This window comes from Geotrypetes seraphini, chromosome 3 (assembly GCF_902459505.1).
Source record: "Geotrypetes seraphini chromosome 3, aGeoSer1.1, whole genome shotgun sequence".
In the NCBI taxonomy this organism is placed as follows: Eukaryota; Metazoa; Chordata; class Amphibia; order Gymnophiona; family Dermophiidae; genus Geotrypetes; species Geotrypetes seraphini.
The window spans coordinates 175,943,775-175,971,052 of record NC_047086.1 but is presented as its reverse complement, the minus strand read 5'-3'; the positions used below and the strand labels follow the sequence as shown (position 1 = coordinate 175,971,052).

Genomic DNA, 27,278 nt, shown 5'->3' with positions numbered 1-27,278 from the left:
TTGGCCGCGTCGGCCGTGGTACGCAGATCTGATTCAGCTTTCAGTAGGCAAGCAGGTAACGTTCCAGGTAACTCCGGACTTACTGTCTCAGGGTCCAATTTGGATGGAAGATCCGTCCTGCTTTGGTCTTACGGCCTGGCTATTGAGCGGTCACGGCTAAAAAAGAAGGGCTATTCAGAGCGGGTGATCGCCACCCTGCTTAAAGCCAAGAAACTTTCGACGTCAGCCTCCTATGCGAGAGTCTGGAGGATTTTTGAGGCATGGTGCGGTCGCCAGGGAGTGGCGCCCTTCAAGGCTTCTCTGCCGGCTATTCTGGCTTTCCTGCAGGAGGGCGTAGAGAAAGGGTTAGCCTATAACTCTTTAAAGGTTCAGGTGGCGGCCATTGCCTGTTACAGGGGCCGGGTGGATCGCTCGGCTCTCGCGTCGCAGCCGGACGTGGTCCGTTTCCTCAAGGGGGTTCACCATATCCGCCCGCTGGTAAAGCGAATTTGTCCAACATGGAATCTTAAACTCGTCCTTGGGAAGTTGCAGGGGGCACCTTTTGAGCCCCTGTCAGCGGCCACGTTGAAAGATATCACACTGAAAACAGTTTTTTTGGTGGCAATGGCTTCAGCAAGGCGAGTATCGGAGCTGCAGGCGCTTTCTTGCAGAGAACCCTTTTTGCGTTTTTCGGAGACTGGGGTGTCGGTGCGTACGGTGCCGTCCTTCTTGCCGAAGGTTATTTCTTCCTTTCATGTGAACCAGAGTTTGTTCCTTCCATCCTTCCGGAGGGAGGATTGGGGGAAACGATTTTTGTCTTTACGGCTACTAGATGTACGCCGTATGCTTCTCCATTATTTGGGAGTGACGAATGATTTTCGTCGGTCGGACCATCTCTTTGTCACATTCGCGGGTAAAAACAAAGGGATGGCGGCGTCTAAAGTGTTCATTGCGCGTTGGGTCAAGGACACTATTGCTTCGGCGTATGTGTTGTCAGGGAAGAAGGTACCGGAGCACCTTCATGCTCATTCCACTCGGGCTTTGGCGACATCTTGGGCGGAGTCCGGGGGGATGTCTTTAGAGGAGATTTGCCGGGCGGCCTCTTGGTCGTCGAGAAATACTTTTTCACAGCATTATCGGTTAGATGTAGCAGCCCGTTCAGAGGCGAGTTTTGGCGCTGCAGTGCTGACAGAGGCGGCATTGGCGTCCCACCCAGTTTGAGTTTGCTTTGCTACATCCCACTAGTCTGGATTCATCTGCTGCTTTGCTATGGAAGGTAAAATTATGGTCTTACCTGTTAATTTTCTTTCCTTTAGAAGCAGCAGATGAATCCAGAGCCCCTCCCCAAATGCACTGTTTGTGTGTAGGGTGGTTAGTTGATGGGTTTAGTTGGGACTATGGTTGGTAAGTGTATTATTTCTTTGCTGGAAAAAAGAAAAAAAAAAAAAAAAAAAAACCAACTACAAATAATAATATTAAGAAGAGAAAGACACATTTTCTACTGGAATGGAGTTTTGTTGCGGCTCATTCTCCTTTCGGGATGCTTGGGCAAAGTGCATAACTGAATCAACAGAAGGAACACCAGGCTTTAAGGCCAACTGTTAATCAGTTCTCTATCTCCACCTGCTGGTCGATGTGAGCTATACCACTAGTCTGGATTCATCTGCTGCTTCTAAAGGAAAGAAAATTAACAGGTAAGACCATAATTTTACCATAGTGTTCCTCCTTTTGTTTGAGAGGATTGCTCCCATTTTGTTCTAAGGATAAGCCAAAGTGGCTTTCAATATGGATTCCCAGATTTTCCCATGAGATAAACAGGATGCCACTGATCTGATGTTCCAGAGCAGCAGATTGACTGTTTGGTCATAGAAACATAGAAACATAGAAATAGACGGCAGATAAGGGCCAAGGCCCATCAAGTCTGCCCACCCCAGTGATCCTCACTATCTATCTTTGCGGATAGATCCCACATGTCTATCCCATCTGGCCTTAAAATCCGCCACACTGGTGGCCTCAATAACCCGAAGTGGAAGACTATTCCAGCGATCAACCACCCTTTCAGTGAAGAAGAACTTCCTAGTGTCACTGTGCAGTTTCCCGCCCCTGATTTTCCACGAATGCCCCCTTGTTGCCGCGGGACCCTTGAAGAAGAAGATGTCTTCTTCCACCTTGATGCGGCCCGTGAGATATTTGAATGTCTCGATCATGTCTCCCCTCTCTCGACGCTCCTCGAGTGAGTAGAGCTGCAAATTCCCCAACCGCTCCTCGTACGGGAGCTCCCTGAGTCCCGAGACCATCCTGGTGGCCATTCTCTGGACCGACTCCAGTCTCAGCACATCCTTGCGGTAATGCGGCCTCCAGAATTGCACACAGTACTCCAGGTGCGGTCTCACCATGGATCTATATAGTGGCATAATGACTTCAGGTTTACGGCTGATGAAACTCCTGCGTATGCAACCTATGATTTGCCTTGCTTTGGATGAAGCTTGCTCCACTTGGTTTGCCGACTTCATGTCTTCCCTGACAATCACTCCCAAGTCTCTTTCTGCTACAGTTCTTGTCAGGATCTCGCCATTTAGGGTGTAGATCTTGCATGGATTCTGGCTTCCCAGGTGCATGACTTTGCATTTTTTGGCATTGAAACTGAGTTGCCAGGACCTAGACCAGTGCTCCAGCAGCAGTAAGTCATGCACCATATCGTCTGTCATTGCTTTTTTGTCTGTTGTGCTTTTGCTCACTACATTGCACAGTTTGGCATCATCGGCAAACAATGTTATTTTACCTCGAAGCCCTTCTGTCAGGTCTCTTATATAGATGTTGAACAAGATCGGGCCTAGGACGGAGCCCTGTGGCACCCCACTTATCACCTCCGACATCTCGGAGGGAGTGCCATTCACCATCACCCTCTGAAGCCTACCTCCAAGCCAGTTCCCAACCCATTTTGTTAAAGTGTCGCCCAAACCTAAAGAACTCATCTTGTTCAGCAACCTGCGGTGTGGCACGCTATCAAATGCTTTGCTGAAATCCAGATAGACGATGTCCAGGGACTCACCAACATCCAGCTTCCTCGTCACCCAGTCAAAGAAGCCGATCAGGTTGGATTGGCACGATCTCCCCTTAGTAAATCCATGTTGGCGGGGATCCCGCAGATTCTCCTCGTCCATGATCCTATCCATTTGGTGTTTGATTAGGGTTTCCATTAGTTTGCTCACTATTGAAGTGAGACTCACTGGTCTGTAGTTTGCCATATCCACCCTGGAGCCTTTCTTGTGTAGTGGAATGACGTTAGCCGTCTTCCAGTCCATCGGGACGTTACCTGTACTAAGGGAGAGATTAAAGAGCGCGGATAGTGGTTCCGCCAAGACATCTCCCAACTCCCTGAGTACCCTAGGGTGTAGGTTGTCAGGCCCCATTGCCTTGTTGACCTTGATTTTTGACAGCTCGCAGTAGACGCTGCTGGGTGTAAATTTGAAATTACTAAACGGGTCTACTGATTTAATCCTTGTATGTGGTTGAGGGCCGATTCCCGGCACCTCGCGGGTGAAGACTGAACAGAAGTATTCATTTAACAGTTGGGCCTTTTCCGAGTCCGTCTCCACATGGTCTCCGTCTGGTTTTCTGAGTCGTACTATCCCGCCTGAGTTCTTTTTCCTGTCACTAATATACCTGAAGAAGGATTTATCTCCCTTCTGGATATTCTTTGCTAGAGACTCCTCCATGCGGAATTTGGCCTCTCTAACTGCCGCTTTGACGGCTCTTGATTTGGTCAGATAATCTACTCTGGAGTCCTGTGTCCCTGATTGTTTGTAAGAGATGAATGCTTTTTTCTTCTCTTTGATGAGGTCTGAGATCTCCATAGAGAACCACTGTGGCTTGTTGTTCCTACTTCGTTTGCTTACTGATTTAACATAGCGGTTTGTTGCTTCCTGTATGGTGGTTTTCAAAGTTGACCACATTTCTTCCACGCTGTCGGTATCTGCTTGGGTTTGTAGCGCCTGGTGAACGAAGTCTCCCATGTCCTGGAAATTTGTGTCCTTGAACTTGAGAACCTTGGTCAATGTGGTAGATTTCGTGAAACCTTTCCTGAGATTGAACCAAATCATATTGTGGTCACTGGAGGCCAAAGTTTCACCCACCGAGACCTCTGTGATACTTTCTCCGTTGGTAAGTACCAGGTCCAAAATTGCCTGATCCCTTGTTGGCTCAATTACCAGTTGCCTGAGTCCTGCTCCATTCAAAGAGTTTAATAGCTTCCTGCTGCTGCCGGAAGCAGAGGAAAGCGTGACCCAATCCACATCGGGCATGTTGAAGTCACCTACCAATACTGTGTCCCCCCGCAAGGTGATATTCTCTATATCTCCGATTAATTCCAAATCTAGGTCTTCTTGTTGTTTTGGGGGTCTGTATACCACGCCAAGATATAGGCATTTGTCCTTCCCTCTGGCCAAATTTACCCAAAGGGATTCCCCAGTGTACTGTACATCTGTGATTCTGGTGACCTTAATGTCATCTTTAGTATATAATGCTACCCCACCTCCCATTTTGCCCTCCCTGTCCCGACGAAGCAAGTTGTAACCTGGTATGACCATGTCCCACGCGTGGGAGTCTGTGAGCCAGGTCTCAGATATCGCCACCACATCCAGGTCGGCATTCCTCATTTCTGTCTCCAAATCTAGGATCTTGTTTCCCAGACTGTGGGCGTTGACGTACATAGCCCTCCATGTTGTGTGCTTGTTGTATCTCAGTGGGGACAATCCCTCTATATCAACTAGACCACCATTAGTATTTTTCGCTTGTCTCTTACACTCCCTAGACCCAGAGCTACAGCTTGTACCTATCCCGGACTCCCCATAACTGCAGTGCGCTCCTATCAGAGACTTGGTAATGTGTGTACCCTGTGGGGGTATTCCCGTTTGGGCTACTTGAGCTCCTTTAGTGCAATTTGCAGCGTGTGCACTCTCGCTGGTCCCAGAATTACAGTGTGTACTCCCTCTAGACCTAGAATTGCTACGTGTACTCCCCTTAGACCCAGAATTGTAATGTGACCCAATGCAGTGTTTACTTAGTTCAGTTCCAAAATAGTATTGGTAGCCCGTACCCTCCCCCAACTCACCTAGTTTAAAGCCCGTACCCTCCCCCAACTTACCTAGTTTAAAGCCCTGTGTAGTAGGCGGGCTAGACGGTGTCCAAGGACGTTCTTCCCCCTCTTGGTCAGGTGTAACCCGTCTGGTCCAAGCAGTCCCTGCAGTGCCTCTCCGTGGTGCAGGAACCCAAAGTTCATCTCCCTACACCATTCCTGCAGCCAGTCGTTCACCCTCCGGACACGATCCTCCCTGGCACTGCCCTTGCCCCTCACTGGGAGGATCGAGGAGAAGACCACCTGCGCATCCATCCTCCTCAGCTTCTCTCCTAGGGCTCTGAAGTCTTCGGGTATGCTTTCTAGGGTGCCCCTGGCAGTGTCGTTGGTTCCGACATGGATGAGAATCATAGGGAAGTGATCTTGGGGCTTGATGAGTCTGCCAAGGCTAGCAGTTACATCCCGGATCTTGGCCCCCGGCAAGCAGCAGACCTCTCTTGACTGCAGATCTGGTCTACAAATCGGTCCCTCGGTGCCCCTTAGCAGTGAATCCCCGATGACCACAACTCTGCGCTTCCTAGGGGTGGGCCGACCTGTGGACTCTGGAATCGGAACCGTCTGTTCAACCACTTCTTGTACCTCGTTGTCAGGACCTTCCTGTAGCAGCTGGTATCTGTTCTTAAGGGGGATATGTGGCGTCGATGTAGAGCTGCCCTGTATGTGAGAGAGAGAAACAGAATTAGGTTTTCTGCGTTTACCTGTGGATGAAGTCACCAGCTTCCAGGTATCGGCGTCTCCAGTGACTTCCTGAATTCCGACGGTAGGATTCAAGTCTGAAGTTCTGGAAGCTCTGGGTGACTCAAGGATGGTCTTGTCAGGCTCTGGTTCGGCGATCTGAGACAGTTCCTGGATTATTCCGTCGATGAAGGTCTCGTCATCACGGATGCTCCTTAAGCGTTGGATCTCTTCTCTCAGACTCCTCAGCTCTATCATAAGGCTTTCATCTGGTTGATCAATTGGTTCTGTCTGAGTGGAGGCTGAAGACATCTTTGAGGGGATGGCCTCGGTCTGTACAGAGACCTCTGTCCTCTGTCCAGGCTCCCCCTCAGTCTGTACGAAGACCGTAGCCATCCCCTGGGCACTCTCGGCGACTGAGCTGCCTGTCTTGACTGAAGTCTTGCTGCCTCTAGTTCTGCCTGTCATATATAAAGGTTTTTGTATTATTAATTATTTATTTATTTATGTTAAATTTTTTTTTTTTTTTTTTTATAGATATGTCAGAATGTGTTGAGGTTGGAGGGATAAGTTAGGATAGAGTGGTTGGTGTGGTCCACTTGTTAAGTGTGCTTGTTAGTTAGGTAGGAGTAGAGAGTTGAAATTTGAAAGACCTGGAAGAGGGAAAGATTGAAGAAAGACTGACGTTGATTGGTAAATTGGCTAGTTGTAGGATTTTAGAGACCAGCTGAAATAGATAGCCCTTCCTTGATGCCCTTCTTGAGGCCCTTCGCAAAGGCGCTCTCGCTAAGGCGAGCGCCTTTGCCGCTCGCCTTCGCCGCGCGCCGAACGGCCGTGCGCCGTTGGCTCGAGCCCTTTTATGGGGGGGAGATCTGCTGTGACGTCGGGGAGGGTGGGCGGAGTTACCAGCGCGTCCCGTCCGCCTCCTCCTCCGACTCTGGTGATTTCAGCACTCCTCTCCGCTGCCCTGCTTTGCCTCCTCCGTCACTTTTACAGTCCTCCGCTGCTTTTTCTCCCCTTTCTCTGTCTCCTCCGCTTCCGTATGCTCTCCGCTCCCTTTCTCCGCCTTCACGTCCTCTCCGTGACTCTCCGCCCCTTTCTCCGCCTCCCTGCACGCTCTCCGCCCCTTCCTCCGCCTCTCTCTATGCACTCAGCTCCTCTCGCGCTGCTATGTGCCTCCTTCCTCTCTCTCTGTTAGATCAGCCTGCCTGCCCTCTCTCCCTGCAAGCACCCTCTCGCCTCTCCCACGTGCTTGCCTGGCTGGTCTAGTGCTGAGGACTCCTCGTTGGCTCGAGCCCTTTTATGGGGGGGAGATCTGCTGTGACGTCGGGGAGGGTGGGCGGAGTTACCAGCGCGTCCCGTCCGCCTCCTCCTCCGACTCTGGTGATTTCAGCACTCCTCTCCGCTGCCCTGCTTTGCCTCCTCCGTCACTTTTACAGTCCTCCGCTGCTTTTTCTCCCCTTTCTCTGTCTCCTCCGCTTCCGTATGCTCTCCGCTCCCTTTCTCCGCCTTCACGTCCTCTCCGTGACTCTCCGCCCCTTTCTCCGCCTCCCTGCACGCTCTCCGCCCCTTCCTCCGCCTCTCTCTATGCACTCAGCTCCTCTCGCGCTGCTATGTGCCTCCTTCCTCTCTCTCTGTTAGATCAGCCTGCCTGCCCTCTCTCCCTGCAAGCACCCTCTCGCCTCTCCCACGTGCTTGCCTGGCTGGTCTAGTGCTGAGGACTCCTCGTTGGCTCGAGCCCTTTTATGGGGGGGAGATCTGCTGTGACGTCGGGGAGGGTGGGCGGAGTTACCAGCGCGTCCCGTCCGCCTCCTCCTCCGACTCTGGTGATTTCAGCACTCCTCTCCGCTGCCCTGCTTTGCCTCCTCCGTCACTTTTACAGTCCTCCGCTGCTTTTTCTCCCCTTTCTCTGTCTCCTCCGCTTCCGTATGCTCTCCGCTCCCTTTCTCCGCCTTCACGTCCTCTCCGTGACTCTCCGCCCCTTTCTCCGCCTCCCTGCACGCTCTCCGCCCCTTCCTCCGCCTCTCTCTATGCACTCAGCTCCTCTCGCGCTGCTATGTGCCTCCTTCCTCTCTCTCTGTTAGATCAGCCTGCCTGCCCTCTCTCCCTGCAAGCACCCTCTCGCCTCTCCCACGTGCTTGCCTGGCTGGTCTAGTGCTGAGGACTCCTCGTTGGCTCGAGCCCTTTTATGGGGGGGAGATCTGCTGTGACGTCGGGGAGGGTGGGCGGAGTTACCAGCGCGTCCCGTCCGCCTCCTCCTCCGACTCTGGTGATTTCAGCACTCCTCTCCGCTGCCCTGCTTTGCCTCCTCCGTCACTTTTACAGTCCTCCGCTGCTTTTTCTCCCCTTTCTCTGTCTCCTCCGCTTCCGTATGCTCTCCGCTCCCTTTCTCCGCCTTCACGTCCTCTCCGTGACTCTCCGCCCCTTTCTCCGCCTCCCTGCACGCTCTCCGCCCCTTCCTCCGCCTCTCTCTATGCACTCAGCTCCTCTCGCGCTGCTATGTGCCTCCTTCCTCTCTCTCTGTTAGATCAGCCTGCCTGCCCTCTCTCCCTGCAAGCACCCTCTCGCCTCTCCCACGTGCTTGCCTGGCTGGTCTAGTGGTCAGTCTTTTTAGTGGGGCAGGAGTAGAACTCCTGGGTTGCAGTTATCCCTAAATATCAATTTAGCCCAATTTTCAGGAACATTGGAAAGCTCTCTTGTTTTGACGCAGCTAACAGATATTTGGGGCATATATTTTTTAATGTATGTGACACTTATTAAATTGCTTGTTGCAGGTTTCCAGGCCTCGCTGCGGAAACCCTGAGAGATCTTATTAAATTAACTTTTCTTGGCTCCCTTTCCCCACTTCTCTTGCAGAAAATGTTGATCATATCTGAATAATGAAACATACATAGGAAGTAGTAAATACACTCACACAGACACTACACTTACTGCGTGGTTACAGTTTTTGCTCAGTACGATAACCGCATGTGAAGGTGTTGGGAACACCACAACAGTTATCACACTAACTTTGCAATTAACCATGCCGTAAGTGCAAAACTTTACTGCTGTTTACTGTCTGCTTAATATCAGTCACTAATTGTTGCTTTTTTATTTATTTATTTTTTTACTGCTCTTCTAACTGTATTTAGTTCTGGGGCTCGTTTTCAAAGTGCATAGACTTACAAAGTTCCAAGTGCTTTGAAAATACGCCTTTGTGTTATTGCACTAGTGTGATTTTGTTCAGGATTAGTGGTATATACTGTAAATTAATACATTAAAAGTACTATATAATGCAGTTCTACACATCCAATGTTTAGTTCACCCTGCATTCTTATTCTGTCTGTTACAGGTCCAGAAGTAATTTATACACAGAAAGTGAACCGTACAATGCAGGTAAGATTTAGCTTCATGTTGCCACATGTCTTCCCAGAGTTCAGTGCACAAGTGGTAGCAGTATTGAAATGTCTTTTTTTCGAGCACATGTTGCATTGTTTTCTGGTTTGCTTTGAATACATTTTAGAAATAACTTTTTGGTAGGAGGTCTACTTTACTTTTCTGTAGTGCTCTAGCTTATTTTGCTTTAGGGGGCAGATGGGTGTCATTATCTTATTTTCAGAGCTGTTTTATTCTATTAAGTGTTAACTTTATCCTTTTTTTGTTTTGCTTTGTATATATCTAGGAAGGCAGTTTATAACTTAATAAATGAAAATATCTCATTACACAGATATCGGACATAATTTCTGTGTGGTGGGTGAAAAGGGAGGGTCCACAGAAATGGTAATTTAATAATAGCAACAAAAATAATTTACCACAAACATCTGCACCAGCTACTTGATCCCCAGTGAATATATATTTGAAGCTGCTGAAGGACCATGACAAAGTCAACCTCATAAGAATAATTCCTAGAATCTTACTGGTTGCTCATTTCTTGCATCCTAGGTCTTCTTTAGCTGAACTATGAATGAACCAGGAACAGAATCTAGCATAAGTACTTGTCCTCCCCCCCCACCATTGCCTTTTCAAAATATCGTATTTTTTGCTCCATAAGACACACTTTTTCCACTGCCAAAAAGGGGGGGGGGGGTGGAAATAAGGATGCATCTTAAGGAAATAATTTTTTTTTTTTTTTTTGCATCCCGGTTCCCAGTGCATTTTCCACACTCCTGCCTCAGTTCCCCTGCTTTCTTCTGGCAGTGGCACAGCGGTGCAGGAGACAGGAGCTCGCTTTTTGCTTGCCTGCCTGGTCCTTCGCTGCACTCTGAGTGGCTGCCATCAGTTCTCGTGTGTCCCATGAGAACTCACAGCAGCCATTCAGAGTGCAGTGCGGGACCATGCAGGCACACAAAAAGTGCACGCCTGCCTCGTGCACCGCTGTGCTGCTGCCGGAAGAGAGCAGGAGAACCGAGGCAGGAGCGCGGAAAGTGCACTCTGGGAGCTAGGATGCAAAAAAAAAAAAAAAAAAGGTACGAGGGGCTGCATTGGGGCTAGCTGGCTGACTGCTTGGCTTGGGGTTGGCTGGCTGGCTGGCTTGGGGCTAGCTGGCTGACTGCCTAGCTTGGGGGGGGGAGGCTGGCTGGCTTGGGGTTGGCTGGCTGGCTTGGGGCTGGCTGGCTGGCTTTGGGTTAATTGGCTGGAGGCTGGCTGGCTTGGGACTGGCTAGATTGCTGGCTTGGGGCTGGCTGGCTGGCTGGCTGCCACTACACGTGCCTACCATTAGATGTGCCCACCACTAGATGTTCCCTGTACCCTGTTCTGGCCTACTATTAGACCACCAGAGGGGGGACAGAGGACAAGGCACACCATTGGTTCAGAATTTTTTTTTCTTGGTTTTTCTTCTACAGGTGCGTGCGTCTTATGGCCAGGTGCATCTTTTAGAGCAAAAGATACGGTACTTTTTGAATCAACCTCTTAAAGGCAACGCAAGGTTAGGGACAGCTTTCAGTTTGAGGATTGTAAGGATCACCAGGAAATCTAAAGGCTGCTGAAATCCTTGCTCCCTTATAATTATCTCATCCATTTTCCACTCATGCTCTTGGGTTTTGTTCTTGCCTTTATATCTTCTGTATACTGCTTGCACCAGTGAGGCTTCATTTTATTTAAATTTATAGACCACTTTCCTGGATAGCGGTTCACTAAAAATGCAATGCAATTGATTTTAAAACAATTTTAACCTGGCAGGAGAGGTTCTTTTTCCAAATTATCTAAGCAGTTTATCTAAGCAGATTATCTAAGCAGTTTTAACAATCAGGTACTCAAGTATTTTCCCTATCTGTCCTGGTGGGCTCACAATCTATCTAACATACCTGGGGATAATTAAATCATTGGTGACTGGGCTAGTCCTGGATATCCTGCAGTATTAACCCAGATAGTACTGCTGAAAGTCTAGTCCCCTTTGCTGGTGGAGCTGAATCAAGACATTGGGGGTATTCTGGCATCAAGGAGATCCTCTGCCTCAACATCGGGTGCTACTATGGCCCCGTTGGACCAACCAACATCAGACCCAACACCGAGCATGCATCAAGATTTATGTTTAAACAGTTTTTATTGACATGATACAAAGCGGATCAACAAGAAAATACAAACAGTGTGCAATTGAACCCCTCCTCCCCCCAGAACTCTGCCATAGAACAATGGTAATTGTACAAGTATTTAATAGGAGGATCCCTCCCTCCCAACCCCCCACCCATACCAGTCCCCGCAGGAACTCTATTTCCCCCATCTCCGTGAGTTTTGTCACTGTCCCTTTCCTTTTCCCATTTCTGTAAGCTCTGCCTTAACCACACAAGCCTTGAACACTTATGATTTTAAAGTGTTTGAGGCTTGTGCAGATGAAGACAGAGCTTGTAGGGACCAGAAAAGAACTTCTGGGGATGGGGAAAATGAGTTCCCACAGGGACGGGGAAAAATTTGTCCCTGTGTCATTCTCTAGTGCTGATGCACCAGTTTCCTTCCGATTTGAGTTTATCTTTTAGGTTGACATCTATTGCATTTACTTTGCCATAATACCTTCATCTGAGGAGTTGGAACAGATCTTGGATCAAAATCATGCCAAGGCTTCATGGGTATTGATGCTGACCATAGCTCTGCCCCAAATGATCCTCGAGGCCCTTGCTTTGTCTGTTGCCTGCTTGTTGACTCTGGTACTTTGATCAGTTCTGGTGTCAAAAGAGGTGCTGCTGCTCTCCAGCCAATGGGAGAGTTAAGTTCCCTTGGTGTCCAGGAAGGAACCTGTCCCTCAGCACTGTCATTCTGAGTCTGGACATAAGTCCAGTAGATCAAGGTAGAGATAGGCAGCTCTTTGACTTCTGTAGTCAAACCAGAGGAAGTCTCTGAAGGCTTCCTTGGTCTACCATCGGACCCCTCTCTACTTCAGGAAAGGAAAAGTCCCCATCAGAGTAAATCTTCTTTTTCAGTTGATTGAAAGAGATAGCCAAGATCATCCTGTTTTAATTTGAAAGTTGAGGATGAGCCCAGGGCTTAGAAGTTGGATGGCCTTGACCATGAGGATCCTCCTAGGAAAGCTATGACAGTGCCCCTGCACAGCATCCTTTTGACAAGCACAGATGTGGGTTTAGAATATAAGAATAGCCTTATTGGGTCTGATCAATGGTCCATCAAGCCCAGTAGCCCGATCTCATGGTGGTTAATCCAGGTCTCTAGTACCTGGCCAAAACTCAAGGAATAGCAACATTCCATGCTACTGATCCAGAACAAGCAGTGGCTTCCCCATGGTTTTCTCAATAACAGACTGGATTTTTCCTCCAGAAGATCCCTCTTTCTGTTCAGCCTGCCCCTCAGAAGGCAGACTCTATGTATACATTCCAAAAGGCTCCAGGATTCAAAAAGCAACATAAGTATTGGATACTGAGAGTGAGCCAAAGCTGGGATTTGTTATGCCTAGAGTGGGGAACAGGGGGAGCAAGTGTATCTAGTGCAGAAGAGAGAATAGAGTTGTATGACAAGACATCCTCATCGACAGACTTGGAAAACAATGGAGGCAAGGAGAGGTGAAACAGAGGTGGAGAGTGTGGAAGGATCAAGGGCATGAAGATTTTGGGAAAACTGTTGGTGATGATTGGGTGTGGCTGAGGGGGGGTTGGGTGAGTAATTGTGAAGATTATCAGATGATCAGAGATGGGGGAGTAGTGAGATGGAGAAGTTATAGAGGGAACAGTTGGAGAAGAAAATATCAAGGTGATTAAGGGTAGTGGAGCATAAATAGAGGTCAAATGAGAAGGTTAAGGCAAGAAACTTAGAGGCATAAGAATCAGAGGAATCATCAGTGTAAATGTTAAAATCCCCAAGAAGGAGGAAGGGAGAAGATGAATCAAGGAAGACCGAAAGCCAGGAGTCAAATTCTGTGAGAAGAGAGGAAGGGGACTTGTTGGGGAGGATGATATATGACTGCTATCCGGAGAGGTAGAGAAGTGAATAAGTGGATAGAGTGGTCTTCAAATGAGGAAGGGCAGTGTGATTGGGGTGGAGGAAGAGGTTGAAATCTGCAAGAAGGAGAGAGAAGCCCAACGCCTCTGCCTTGACTAGTAGGGCATGGTGTATGAGAGAATTGGTAGCCCCCATGGGAGAAGGCAGCAACTGCAGTGGAGTCCTCAAGGCAAATCCACGTCTCAAAGCAAGCAGGTGGAGGGAATGGGAGATTAAAAGATTGTGGATGTAAGGTAGTTGGAGGCAGAATGAATATTCCATAAGAAAGGAGGACGAAACGGGAGGAATAGGAATAAGGTTGGGGCAGTTACACATTTCGTGAAACATATGGCGTGGAGGGCCAGGGTTGGGATTCATATCCCCTGAGGTGATTATCAGGACCATTCATGTTACCAAACAAGTCCTATTCCAGTCGAAACAAAGATATACATTTACGTGTCAAAAACCCACATTTGAACCATAATGTTGAAGGCTGCATTCTTGAAGTTTGTTTATGTTTCAGATTAAGCCATTTGAGCTGAGTTCCCCACCTATGACTGGCTACAATCAGCAGCTGTGGCTGACCTGTGTCGTCCTGCTGGACCAATCAGATGGTACGTGTTTCCCTGTTCTTATGTTTGTACTTATAGAGAGCCCCTAGTGGTAAAATTAATGATAAATGAGCTCATAAAATGGTGGCCTTGTAGGCAGAGATGTGGAAGAGGTCTCAGTAACGAAACCATGGGGAAGCTCATCTTCCCTACTCCAAAGGTGGTTGATTCAGGCTGAATTAGTGGGCATGTAGTAAATCACTTTGACAGCAGCTAAATTTTAATTAGATCCAAAACAAGTTCCTGACCAGTTTTTTGAGATCAGTGACTTAGTGACCATCATCAAAGGCACATAACAGCTGAACACTCACACCCCTCCTAGAGACTAGTCTACAAGTTCAGTGGCTGGGAGGCAGGAAATGCCACAGTAGAAATGCACAAGAAGCAGGCCTCTTTCAATGGATAGGAAACTCTGAGGGGCCATAGAATGAGAGTGAAAGGAGGAAGACTCAAGAGTAACCTGAGGAAAATTTTTTTAATAGAAAAAGTAGTGGATGCATAGATAGAAAACAACCTGCTGGTGGGGAGGGTAGACACAAGGCTAGTATTTGAATTTAAGAAAGCATGGGATAAACAGAGAGGATCTCTGAAGAGAGGTAGGCATTGTGGAGCTGAGTATGCGATATGGATAGGCAGACTAGAAAGGCCATATGATACTTTTATGCCATATTTTGTTTTTATATGCTTCCTCTTTTCATGCCAGGCCTCAAGAATTTGGTTTTAGTTAGTATCAGCTGCTGATATGTCAGAGTTCTGCCTCCAGTTTAAAACATAAGAAAAAACATACTGGGTCAGACCAATGGTTCATCTAGCCCCAGTATCATGTTTCCACAGTGGACAATCCAGGTCACAAGTACCCGGCAGAAAGCCAAATAGTAGCAATGTAGCATGCTACCAATCCCAGGCCAAGCAGTGGCCTCCCTATGCCTGTCTCAATTGCAGATTATGGGCTTTTCCTCCAAGAACTTGTCCAGACCTTTTTTAAACCTAGCTATGCTAACTACTGGTGCCACATCCTCTGTCAACAAGTTCCAGAGCTTAACTATATTTCCTCCTATTTGTCTTAAAAGTTCTTAGCTTTAGTTTGTCTCCTTCCTGAACTACCAAACCTGAAAAACCATATTTTTAAATTCATGAATGTTGTGATTTCTGCTTCACTACAGTTATTAAGACAGTGTATCGCCGCAGCAGATTCCAGGTATGCCCCAACGAGACGCCGGCAAGGAGGAGAGGTGCCGGCTCCAACTGACTGCTTACAGGACATGCCTCTTACGGCAAAAGGCATGTCCTGTAGGCAGTCTGCTGGCACCAATGATGCTCCTCCTCTCCCTGCACTTCCCCTCCTCTAGGATCCCCCACCGGTGAAGTGACAGATTGAGGGTGGTGGCTGGAGGGCCTCCATGCATGCGCGGACATTGACGTGATGATGTCACACATTCATGTGACATCATTGCATCAACTGCTGCGCACTTCCAGATGCCTTCCAGCCAGGGCACCAAGTTTAGTGTGCTGCTGCGCCAAAAAGTTTGCAGGATATTGTACTAAGATCCGTGTAGATTTTTCAGCTAATCCAGTTGTAGGTTCCAAACTATCCTGGATTGTGATTTTGGGGCTCTACTCTGTCACAACCCCCTTGAAATAGAGATTGAGCAAAAACAAGTAGCAAGTTATTTTTTTCTAAACATGATTTTCTGCAACCCTGTTATCTGGGTGATTTGAATTTGTTTTTTTTTGTTGTTGTTGTTTTTAGTTTCCTGATATTTTTTTTCCCTCATTTTTAAGTTATTCCGATTGTGTGCATTGTTAAAAAGCTGCTACTTTCCTCATCTTTGACAGATTCCAACATCCAGAAGAGCTTTAACTTGGTGGTTAAAATCCAGGGAGTAACAGGTGAGGCGACTGTGTCCCCTGTCAATAACCAGGAGCACAATCGGACAAGGATACTAAACTGCCATCGAGTAAGTGCTTCCTCTTAGTACTCTGTTTGATGTGTGCAAGGTGCTGCAAGTGTCTTCATGTATTGATTGCAAAAATGGCCAACAACTAAACCAAAAAATGCCCCCCAAAAATTCAAAGAATATAAAAAAAATTTTGGCAATAAAGGAAGAAAAGCAATCAACCCTCTCTAACTAAACCAAAATGAGGAGAGTATTGGAGCTACAAAATCAGTACTGGGAAATTGCAAAAGATCAAACCCCAGCAGTATACCCCTGGGCAGATTACAGTGAAATTTCTTTCAATACATTCCCCTCATTTGGTAAATACTGTCATTTAAATTTCCTTTCACTGCTCCAGTCAAAGTCAAAGGAACAATACAATTTCAAAGTCCAACTTATCTGAGTCCAAAGGAGGTTATTCACTGCCCGACAGAGCTCCGTTTTGCCATCTTCTTCAGGAGCAGGAACTCATTAATCCTTTAGAGTACAATGGCAGATTAAAGTCCAAAATTCGGCAAATGTACAACCTGCCAAAAACCGAGTGGAGAGTTTACATCTTCATTTCTCCCTCCACCACGCAGCTAAGAATGACGAGCAAGAAACAGCCCTGTCCTGGTCCTTGTAAATAGCAAAATGTACCAGTATATAGATCAGGAAATCAACGTCTGCAATCATACCCGAGTAATTGTATTCATTTGTTTAATCAAGAATATCATGGAATGAGAGAAAGTCCAGGCAAAACGGCGGTGAACAGCACGTTCAAGTAACTTGGCTAAGAAGGGGAGGAGGGAGATGGGGTGATAGTTGGAGGGATACATAGGGGTCCAGTGAGGGTTCTTTCAGTGGTGCGACAACGGCATGTTTGAAGGCATCAGGGACAGTTGCAGGGTAAAAGGCCTTTAATGCCTCAAAGGCATAAATAATGCACAAGCAGCAAACCATTTGCAGAGGAAAAATTCTAGAACATAAAGCAGTAAGACTCAGAATGGGTAGAGACAGGAGAAATCTTCAGGGAAATGGTGAAGAAAGAGCAGCTTTCCAGTGGAGGCAGTGGGGGAAAAAAAGCCTGGATATTGCCAGATAGGGTCCTTAGTCGCAAAGAAGTGAAGAGAACAACTGGATTCAGAAGCACTTGACCAACAGTGAAATTCAGCAGACCAGCAAGGCCCTTTGAATCATATCTAGCATTATGTTCTAGGTTTAACAGTAGCCTGACTGAAACCTGATGGCAGATAAAGGCCAAACGGCCCATCTAGTCTGCCCATGCGCAGTAACCATTATCTCTTTCTCTCTCAGAGATCTCACGTGCCTATCCCAGGCCCTTTTGAATTCAGACACAGTCTCTGTCTCCACCACCTCTTCTGGGAGACTGTTCCATGCATCTACCACCCTTTCTGTAAAAAAGTATTTCCTTAGATTACTCCGGAGCCTATCACCTCTTAACTTCATCCTATGCCCTCTCATTGCAGAGTTTCCTTTCAAATTAAAGAGACTCGACTCATGCGCATTTACATTACATAGATATTTAAACATCTCTATTATATCTTAAATAAAAACTATACTCTTCAAGAAATCTCTGAAAAAGGCTTAATACCACAAGGCTTAATTCCTTCTTCCCATCTTCTCCCTAACTCACCGATACTACCTGATCTACTCTTTACCTTCACAAGAAAAGACCAGTGATCTTCCTTTTTAACCCTCCTTCTATAACTCTTTTGTAATTCGCCTTGAACCACAAGGTAATGGCGGAATAGAAATCTCTAATGTAATGTAATGTAATCTTCCCCTCTCTCGCCTTTCCTCCAAAGTATACAGAATAGAAACAGTCAAGCCTTTTTTACTTTGCGAATAAGAAGTCTCATACAGTGGGTAGACGATACCACCAACATAAACGGCCTGCATAAAACCATGTAATTGATTCAGTGGGCTTACAGGTGATGAAAATGGGTTGTTTTGGGCCATGCAAACCCACATGGAATAACCCTGTACATGCATGAAATCTACTGCAAAATCTTTTCTGTTCCTGTGTCAGACAGGGCCACAAAGAGATCCTCAAGTTGCACTGACAACGAAAATGGCCTCCAGAATGCTAGAACAAAGTAAAGGGAACAGAAACCCCACGTAAAATCCAACAAAGAGAACAAGTGGGGAGTGGGATAGAATACGGCAACCTTGGGACAAACAATCTTTTATTTCCATAAATTCAAAATAAACACATGAATAAAAACACATGTATAAAAGACCTGTGAACGTGATGTCCTTATTGGAAGGATCCAGCTGATGACCTGATCTGCGTTTTAGGCCCCAGGTAGAGGCCTACCTCAGGGGTGTGTATATTGGTCCACTAGGTGTCACTCCAGTGCTAGGAATACAAACTTTAAAAAGTCTTTATGAAGACTGAGAGCATGTACAAGGCTCTAGAAAATAAATATACGCAAGGCTCTTAGAAAAATACCAAGGACGAAATAAACAGGGAGCATAGGACAGGATCCTTCTATAGAGTCCCTTCTCTATAACACAACCAAATGTCTTTCTCTCATACTTTCGGTACAACATTTTGTTATTAGTCTTAAAATTCTGTCAGAACAGGCCCGCTCACAAACAAGTGCTGACAATATGTATTCTTTATCGATTGGATAATGTACCCCCGTATTTTTTATGAGTTCTCTTTTTGTTTAAATGGTGATATTTTGGGGAGCTGTGACTGCTTTTGACTTTTGTCACGTGTTTTCTACAGAAATGTGCAGAAATTATTGTGGCCCATCTTGGCTTTGTCAATTACACAGTGTATCACTTCACGGTTGGCTTTGAGGATTTAAAAAGTCTGAATTATCCTATCAAGGAGCTAGAATTCGCAGTAAGTTCATCATTCATACTACTCCATACCACTGATGCATTCTTTGTGCACTTGTTTTCCATAACAGAGTTTCTTTTGCTTTATCCTGTGCATGAACAATAGCCATTACGCTTGTACAACAAATGCAAAGAAACAAAAAAACTACAACTGGTGATAAATGCTGCTGAGAAGGTGGTTTATTGGCTTTGCTTGGCTTGCCAGTAAGGAGATGCCAGAAGCACATCTAAAGTTGATTACACTAAACCCCCACAAATTCGTGGTTCGCAAATCGCAGACTCAGTCATTTGCAGTATGCTTCAATCGCCTCTTCCTGTACTAAAGTCAGGCTACACCAATCAGGAGCTGCGTGTCAAAGTAGCTCCTGATTGGTGTAGCCCGACTTTAGTAACAGGAAGAGGTGGTCGGAGCATACCATGAGTGATTTTCTGCACCTGCCAGCGCCCCAGCTGCCCTCTCCTGCCTTTTGACAGTATTCGCGTTTTTTTTGAAATTTGCAGGGGTTCCTGGAACGGAACCCCCACAAATTTCAGGGGAATACTGTATATCTGCAGGGAACATTTAGTATCTCTTCAGCTTAATTTACTATGTGATCCTGAATTTTTGAGGTGCATGATTTTGGAATAACCTGAGCAGATCCTCTCCCAGAATAATGACCTCAGATTTTTCAAGTGCCATTTCATTGGTGGATGAAGGAGTAGTTTGCTAGTATATTTAGGAAATACAGTAACCCCCAGTTGCCAAGTGCATCGCGTTCTCGATGTGCCTGAAGTATCCCAAGGGGTAAAGGGATGGGGGGAGGTAGGCGGAACTGTTCATTGCCTTTGGGGCAGAAAATAGAAGCAAATGGTTCTTAGTTGGTTATTTTCTCAAAATATTTCAGAAGGTGAATTGGAGAGGAGGAAAACCATTCTTGTTAGTGGGGGTAAGGAGGGAGCTGGCTTTTTCTGGAGAACTGAAGCTCTGAGTCAGTGATAAACTAATCTGTGATTTATTATGGGAGATGAAAGCAAAAATGTTTAATACAGGTTTGGCAAGAAAAGCATGTGATGCCCCTATAAACTGTATTCAAATGTCATATATCTTTACGTGAACCATGGTTCTGCAGACATTCTGTTTGAGGGTAATTGTATTGAGCTGTGTTAGATTTGAGAAGAAAGTGAAGACTTGACTGTTTAGACCAGGCCTTTGAAACCAGAATTGTGTGAAGCAGGCTTGTTTTTAATGACATGTTTGAGAATGGTCGGGATGGAATTGAAGGGCAGATGCAGCAAGTCTCACGGTAGAGCCACAGCTCTAGTGTTAAACTGCCAGTGCTGAAAGGCTGCAGAATGCAGTATTCAGTGAGCATGCAAATTACTGCCGCATTAAAATCGTGACAGCAATCCTCATCTTATTGCTGGATGTCACACTTCCTTTTTTTTTTTAATTCTTTATTCATTTTCAAACTTACAATAAGTGTGACATATGTTCAAACAAATTAACAATAAATACATCACTTAATAATCATCATTGGTGCAAAACATAAACTCTTATCACCCCCCTTCCCACCCTTTCCTACCATATAATCAAATATCTTATAGAATATGTAATAGTAAAATAACCCCCCTCCCCCCTCACTATTGAACTTGTAAATTTAAGGGAAACAATTTCATCTAAACAGTACAATATTTTGTTAATGGCTCCCACACATCTTGAAATTTCCTGAAACATCCCCGCTGTATTGCAATAAATCTCTCCATTTTATAAACATGACATAAAGAATTCCACCAGAAATTATAATTTAATCTACTCCAATCTTTCCAATTATATGTAATTTGTTGAATGGCAACACCAGTCATTATGAGTAATAATTTATTATTGTTTGTAGAAATCTGACTTTTTGCTCTCATTGCCATACCAAATAGCACAGTATCATATGATAATGCCACTGGGTTATCTAATAAACAGTTAATTTGGTCCCAAATTGATTTCCAAAATTTCATAATAAATGGCCAAAGAATAATAAATGATCTAAAGTCCCTGCTTCTAGATGACAGTGCCAACATTTATTAGACAGAGCTATCCAATTTTTGTAACCGAACAGGGGTCCATAACACTCTATGTAACAGAAGAAACCAAGTTTGTCTCATAGATGCCGACACTGTACATCTCATCCTCCAAGACCAAATTCGTGGCCATTGAGATGCAGTAATTTGATGCTTAATCTCAATGCTCCAAATGTCTCTTAGACCAGTGTTTAATTTCTTTTTAATAAGTCCATTTAATAATTTATACCACTGGGCGGCCTGGTGACCCAAGAAGTTTGCCTGAAAACATAGGAAATCCATACTATATTGATTATTAAGGTTTTTCCAGTCAGGGAACCCCGCCTGAATGGCATGCTTCAGTTGCAAGCCAGTGTTCCCTCTAAGGTGAGCGCATGAGCGATCACTCACTATTTTCAGTGGCGTCGCTCATACGCTTTCCCCTGTCGCTCACTCGAGGGCGGGCAGAGGTGAGAGGAAGCGGCGGCGGCCTGTATTTTAAGTGGAAAGATGCAGCGGCGGCTCCTCTCAAGATCCCCGACTGCATCAGACTTCCGACGCAGGTGGGGATTCGTGAGAGGAGCCGCTGCCATGTCTTCAATGTCGTACCAAAGGGGGGGGGGCGGTCCGTCCCGGTTGTGCACCTGCCCTAAGGCTGCAGTCGGAGAGGAAGTTTGGGCCAGCCAATCGCTGCCTGGCTGGGCGGAACTTCCTCTTTGACGGCAGAATTGACGTCGGGGGAATGCTGGTCGGCTGACGGTGGGAAGCAGAGAGAGCTTGGGGCAGCCGCGGTGGTGGCTTTGGGGCCTGTTTCCCCGATGGTGGCAGCAGTGGCTTTGTGGAGGGTAGGGAGAAATAAAGAAAGGGGGCAGGGAGACAGAAGGGAAACAGAAAAAAAGAAAGGAGGCATCAAGAGAGAAAAAAGAAAGAAAGGGCAGGGAGAGAGGAAGAAAAAGTTGGGGGAGGGAATGAGGTCTGGAGGAGAGGAAGCATACAGGCTGAAAGAAGGGAAGAAAGATGGGATGCACAGTCAGAAGATGAAAGTGCAACCAGAGACTCATGAAATCACCAAAGTAGGAAAAATGATTTTATTTTAAATTTAGTGATCAAAATGTGTCTGAATTTATATATGCTGTCTATATTTTGCACTATGGTCCCCTTTTACTAAACCGCAATAGTGTTTTTTAGCGCAGGGAGCCTATGAGCGTCGAAAGCAGCGCTGGGCATTTAGCGCAGGCTGCTATTGTGGTTTAATAAAAAGGAAGAGGGGTATATTTGTCTATTTTTCTATGGTTGTTACTGAGGTGACAATGCATAGAGTCATCTGCCTTGACCTCTTTGAAAAAAACCCAGAATAGGAATGATAATTAACATTTTCTCAGCTTATAGTGTGCTTTGTGTTTTTTAATTTTATTGTTGGTAGATCATTTTGACTTGGTCATTTTAAAGTAGCTCGCAAGCCCAAAAAGTTTGGGCACCCCTGAGCTAGAGCGTTAAAGCTGTGTATTTCTATTTTATCCCCCCTTTTACAAAGCTGTGGAGTGTTTTTTAGCGCCAGCCGTGGTGGTAGCAGCTCTGATGCTCAGAATTCTATGAGCGTCAGGGCTGTTACCACCGTGGGTAAAATCCACACTACAGTTTTGTAAAAGGGGGAGGGGTTAGTTTGTGATGACATATTCCATACTAGGCGAAAGTGTTTTCTGTGTTCTGTGTGTTCGTAAACATGGTTTTTTGTTAGGATTGATTGCAGGATTGATCTGTACTAGTCTGGCTTATTTAGTTTTACAATGGGTGTATTGATGTTGTACTGCTCACTGCGGTATGTAAGATGCTGCCTTTTCTTAGGTGCTCATGTGTAACATGTGGCTTGTTACTAAAAATCATGTTTTTCGTACAGATGGGGGGGTGTCAAAAAATGATTGGCCCCGGGTATCACATATGCTAGGTACGCCACTGCTGCCAGTAACTCTTTTGAGTGAGTCTACTGAAACATGGTTTTTTGTTAGGATTAACGGTGTAGGATTGATCTGTGCTGGTCTGGCTTGTTTAGTTTTACAATGGGTGTATTGATGTACTGCTCAATGCAATATGTAAGATGCTGCCTTTTCCTAGGTACTCATGTGTGACGTGTGGCTTGTTACTAAAAATCATGTTTTTCGTACAGATGGGGGGGTGCCAAAAAATGATGGGCCCCGGGTGTTACATATGCTAGGTACGCCACTGTATATAACGATACCAGAAAGCTGGTGAAGCAAAAACTTTAAGTAAATTGTTATTCTTCTAAGTTTTGAGTATTTAACCCTCCCACAATCTCACGGGCACTCGTTTCAAGTTTATTGAGATTTTGATTTAAACGCAATATCAAATATTTTCAATGCGTATAACAAAAATAAATTTGGGGAAATAAATAAAATCATTTGAACAATAAACATACAAACATATCTATCCATAGATGATTAAAAATACATAAGGAGTACAAGGATAAACTACATTTGTTTAAAAATGTGTCCTCCGTGCCTGCTCATAAATTTGTGGAGTATGTAACTTGTCGCTCATGCATATTTTTTTTTGCACACACCTCATCAATCCTTAGAGGGAACATTGGTTGCAACCATCTAAAACTTTCTGATTTATTAAGTCCATATTTATGTTGCAACTGTGAAAATTCGAGCATATTACCATTAGAAATAACATCATCTAATATACGTATTCCTGTTATCATCCAATGCTTCCAGACGAGCCTTTCTCCGCCAATTTGAATCTTGGAGTTCACCCATATAGATTGATTTGTAGATTTGTAAATTGGAATAGTTGTTAAATTGCTTACATAACGCAATGTTTTCCATGTATCAGCTAATATTCTGTTATCTTTACTGTAACTAGGCATTTTGATACTGAGCACATAGTAAAGGCGCAATGGAGACATGAGTTGCCATTCTAACCACAGCCAATCTGGGAGTTTTTCCATGAGCTCTGGGAGGCCCCAATACATACCCTGGCGCAAAATATAGGCTTGATGATACCTATAAAAATTGGGAAAATTTATCCCTCCCTCTGAAATTGGTCTTTGTAAAGATACCAAGGCCACTCTAGGCGTTTTCCCCAGCCAAATAAATTTTAAAAGAATGCTATTTATTTTTTTTATAAAAGGACCCTTGAAAATAAACCGGCAACATACCCATCTGATAACAAACCACAGGCAAAATCATCATCTTGATAGTTTGGACTCTCCCCCACCCTAAAAGATGTAAAGGATTCCATTGCTCACACATTTCTGTAACCTTCTGCAATAACGATTTTTTATTTATTTTCATTGTTTCTTCCAACGTATTTTTAATCCAAATGCATAAATACTTTATTCCATCCTCCCTCCAAAGAACAATGAACATTGAGTGGAAGAATTTCTGATTTACTCCAATTTATCTTGTAACCTGAAAATTTTCACAACATACAATTAAATGAGAGGAGAAAGGGATGAACTACAATAAAATCTAGAAAAGAGAACATTCATTTCATTTTCTGTACCGTTCCTATTGAAAACCAAGTCACCTAGTATCAACGGTATTCTAACTGAATTAATCAAAGGCTCAGAAAGTGCTATCATGGCCCTCACTCAACTGTGTCAACAAATTTTGAAGGAAAAAAACATGGCCTACTGACTGGAAAAGATCGCTGTTCATACCTATACTGAAGAAAGCTGATGCTAAGTTGGTGGCCAAAATATAAACAACCTGTGCTATGCAGATGATATAATGCTCATCACCAGCAGCAAAGAAGACATGTTGTATCTACTGAGAAAAGTCAAAGCCGAAAGTCATAACATGGGATTAGAACTGAACATAAAAAATACTACGCGGAATAGCACTTGGTTGCTGTTCAATGAAGGCTCTCAACAAAATATTCAAAGGCAAGGAAATTGCAGTTCAAGCAAAGATTAGACTTGTCCACGCACTCATTTTCTCAGTGATTAATTATGGATGTGAAAGCTGGACACTACGGAAATAAGACAGAAAGAAGATTGACTCATTTGAGTTTTGGTGCTGGAGAAGGATTTTATTCATACTGTGGACCACCAGAAGAACTAAAAAACTGATTCTGGAAGAGATCAAACCAGCTACATCACTCAAAGCCCAAATGATGAAGTTACAACTATCTTATTTTGGTCATACCGTCAGAAGAGAAAGATCATCGGAGAAGGACACATTGACACAATCATGGGGATGACGCTGGACACATTGAACCCAACCGCTGGAGGATCTTACCAGACTAGCACAAAACTGATTTCTTTTTAGATCTGTAATTCATCAAGTTGCTAGGCTCAAACATGAGTTGATGGCACCTAATGCAATGTTTGTTTTATAATTTTGTATATTTTTAAAAATCTGTTTAGGTTTATCTACAATAATAAAACCCTAAGCGCGAATGTGCACTTAAGAGGACGTGATCCCTGCTGCCGTGATGTGTGACTCTGTGGCCACATTCCAATTGCAGCTTGTGGCGCGTGCACCGGCTTGGGGCGCATGTGCAGTGAATTCAGTGGCGGTTTGTCTCAGCAATGGCAGGAGAGGGAAAGGGGGCTGCTTTGGGGGGAGGGGTGTGCTTGGGGGGCAGACAACAATCATGCTTTGCTCTGGGAGGGGGGGAACAGAAAGGAGTCACGGAGTAGTCAGGCATGGCACAACAGAGAAATACAGGGAGGCAGGAGGCCAGGGGAAAAGAGAAAAGGGGGCTGCTTTGGGAGGAGGGGTGTGCTGGGGGGCAGACAGCAATCATGCTTTGCTCTGGGAGGGGGGGAACAGAAGGGGGCCATGGAGCAGGCAGGCATGGCACAACAGAGAAATACAGGCAGGCAGGGGGCCAGGGAGAGACAAAGACAGAAAGAATGACAGACAGACAGGGGGCCAGAGAGACAGACATCCAAGGAGAGAGAGACAAAGGAAAAAAAGACAATCAGACAGACAGCGGCCAAGGAGAGATAGACAAAGAAAAAAAGACAGACACAAACATCTATTCTAGCACCTGTTAATGTAAAGCACTAGGCTTAAAGACTAGTACAGAATATAACCTGGATTGTGATCTTGAAATTTTACTCAACCTGTCCCTCATTGTTTATATCTGCCATGTTGACGACAGGGTAAAAAATCACCCTGTTGTCTTTGTCTTAACTGAACACCTGTTTCATTTCCTGAACCAAAGTCTGTAGATGAAAAATCCTTCTTGAATGTTTTTTTATGATCGGTTTCAAGTATCTTTTTAAAAGTCCAAATGTAGATTTTATTTAATTTTGATCTATTTAACAGATTCCTTAAAGATGTCCATTGTTTTTTGTATTTCTCATGATGCTACATAAAGCTCTCAGAGGGGCATAATAAAAAAGTCCCCTTTTGGCCTAAGGTCTTAAACATTGAAAGTAGAAGCAAAAAACGTCCAAAAGGAGGTTTTTTGATAATGGCCTGCCTCTATGTTCAGCTGTTTAAATCCCAGACCACCACTACGTCTAAACTTATACCATATAATCAACCTAAAAAAAGCCTAAGCCCAAAACGTCCAAAACAAGGGCTTTTAGGCAAAGAAGGAGCCAGTCCTTTGTCTAAAAGCTGGATTCTGCAACCGGTGTCTGTCAAAAACAACACCTGTTACAGAATCCACCCCCCCACGACATCGGGGCAAGAGGGAGCCCAAGCCCTCTTGCCCCGCGGCACCCTCGACCTCCCCAACACTATCGGGGCAGGAGGGAGCCCAAGCCCTCCTGCCCCGCAATTCCCAAATCACTCCCCGCCGAGTACGATGGGGCCAGGAGGGAGCCCAAGCCCTCCTGGCCCTGAGATTTTCAACCCCCCTCCCCCCCACGGTCCGGCCAGGAGGGAGTCCAAGCCCTGCTGGCCACACAACCCCCTCCCGCTACAAGATCAGGCAGGAGGGAGCCCAACCCCTCCTGCCCAGGTAGACCCCCTTCCCTTACCCCCACTAAAATATGGGCAGGAGGGATCCCAGGCCCTCCTGCCCTCGACTCAACTCCCCCTCATGACCGCCTCCGAACCCCCGATTGGCCCCCCTGCTGACTCCACAACTCCCCACCCCCAATCCCACCCCCCCATATCTTGACATCATTGACCGGACAGACGGGTGCCAAGCCCGCCCATCCGGCAGGCCAGCCAGCTCAGGAATGGGGTCAGATTGGCCCAGGCGGCTCAAACCCCGCCTACAGGTGGGGCCTGAGGCGCCTGGGCCAGTCTGGCCTGTGGGCACATGGGGTAGAGCATCCTGATGGTACTGCTGAAGAAATCCACAGCTGAGTGCAGTAGTTGCTTCTCATCTTCATCTTTCCTTGAGCTATTGTGTTGTGCAGATTTTGTTGCCTAGCAGGAAGCCTCCAGTGTGGTGGCACAAAGACTTCAGCAGATCCAGAACAATGAGGCTAGGTTGATCTTCGCAAAAAGCAAATTCGATCATGTTTCCCCGCTTCTGTCAAAACTTCACTGGCTTCCGGTGATTTCTAGAATTCACTTTAAATGTACCTGCCTAATATTCAAGATCCTACATGGCATTTTTCCTCCCTTAATTCCACTATCCTGGAATTCTTCGAGACCTGACACTACCAGATCCGCCCACAAACTCAAACTATCTTTCCCCTCGTTAAAAGGCTTCATGTAT

The 27,278-nt window shown here is 45.7% G+C and overlaps 1 protein-coding gene across 8 annotated transcripts in view; it reads left to right on the top strand.

The window, feature by feature from the left end:
- Positions 1–27,278, top strand: part of TMEM181 (transmembrane protein 181) — a 126,391-nt gene that overhangs the window by 47,636 nt on the left and 51,477 nt on the right. For all 8 annotated transcript variants that reach the window (XM_033937788.1, XM_033937791.1, XM_033937789.1 and 5 more), the window contains 4 exons: positions 9,123–9,166; positions 13,719–13,809; positions 15,643–15,764; positions 18,481–18,600. In XM_033937788.1, the coding sequence (XP_033793679.1) occupies positions 9,123–9,166; positions 13,719–13,809; positions 15,643–15,764; positions 18,481–18,600 (377 nt within the window). The remainder of the gene's footprint in view (positions 1–9,122; positions 9,167–13,718; positions 13,810–15,642; positions 15,765–18,480; positions 18,601–27,278) is intronic.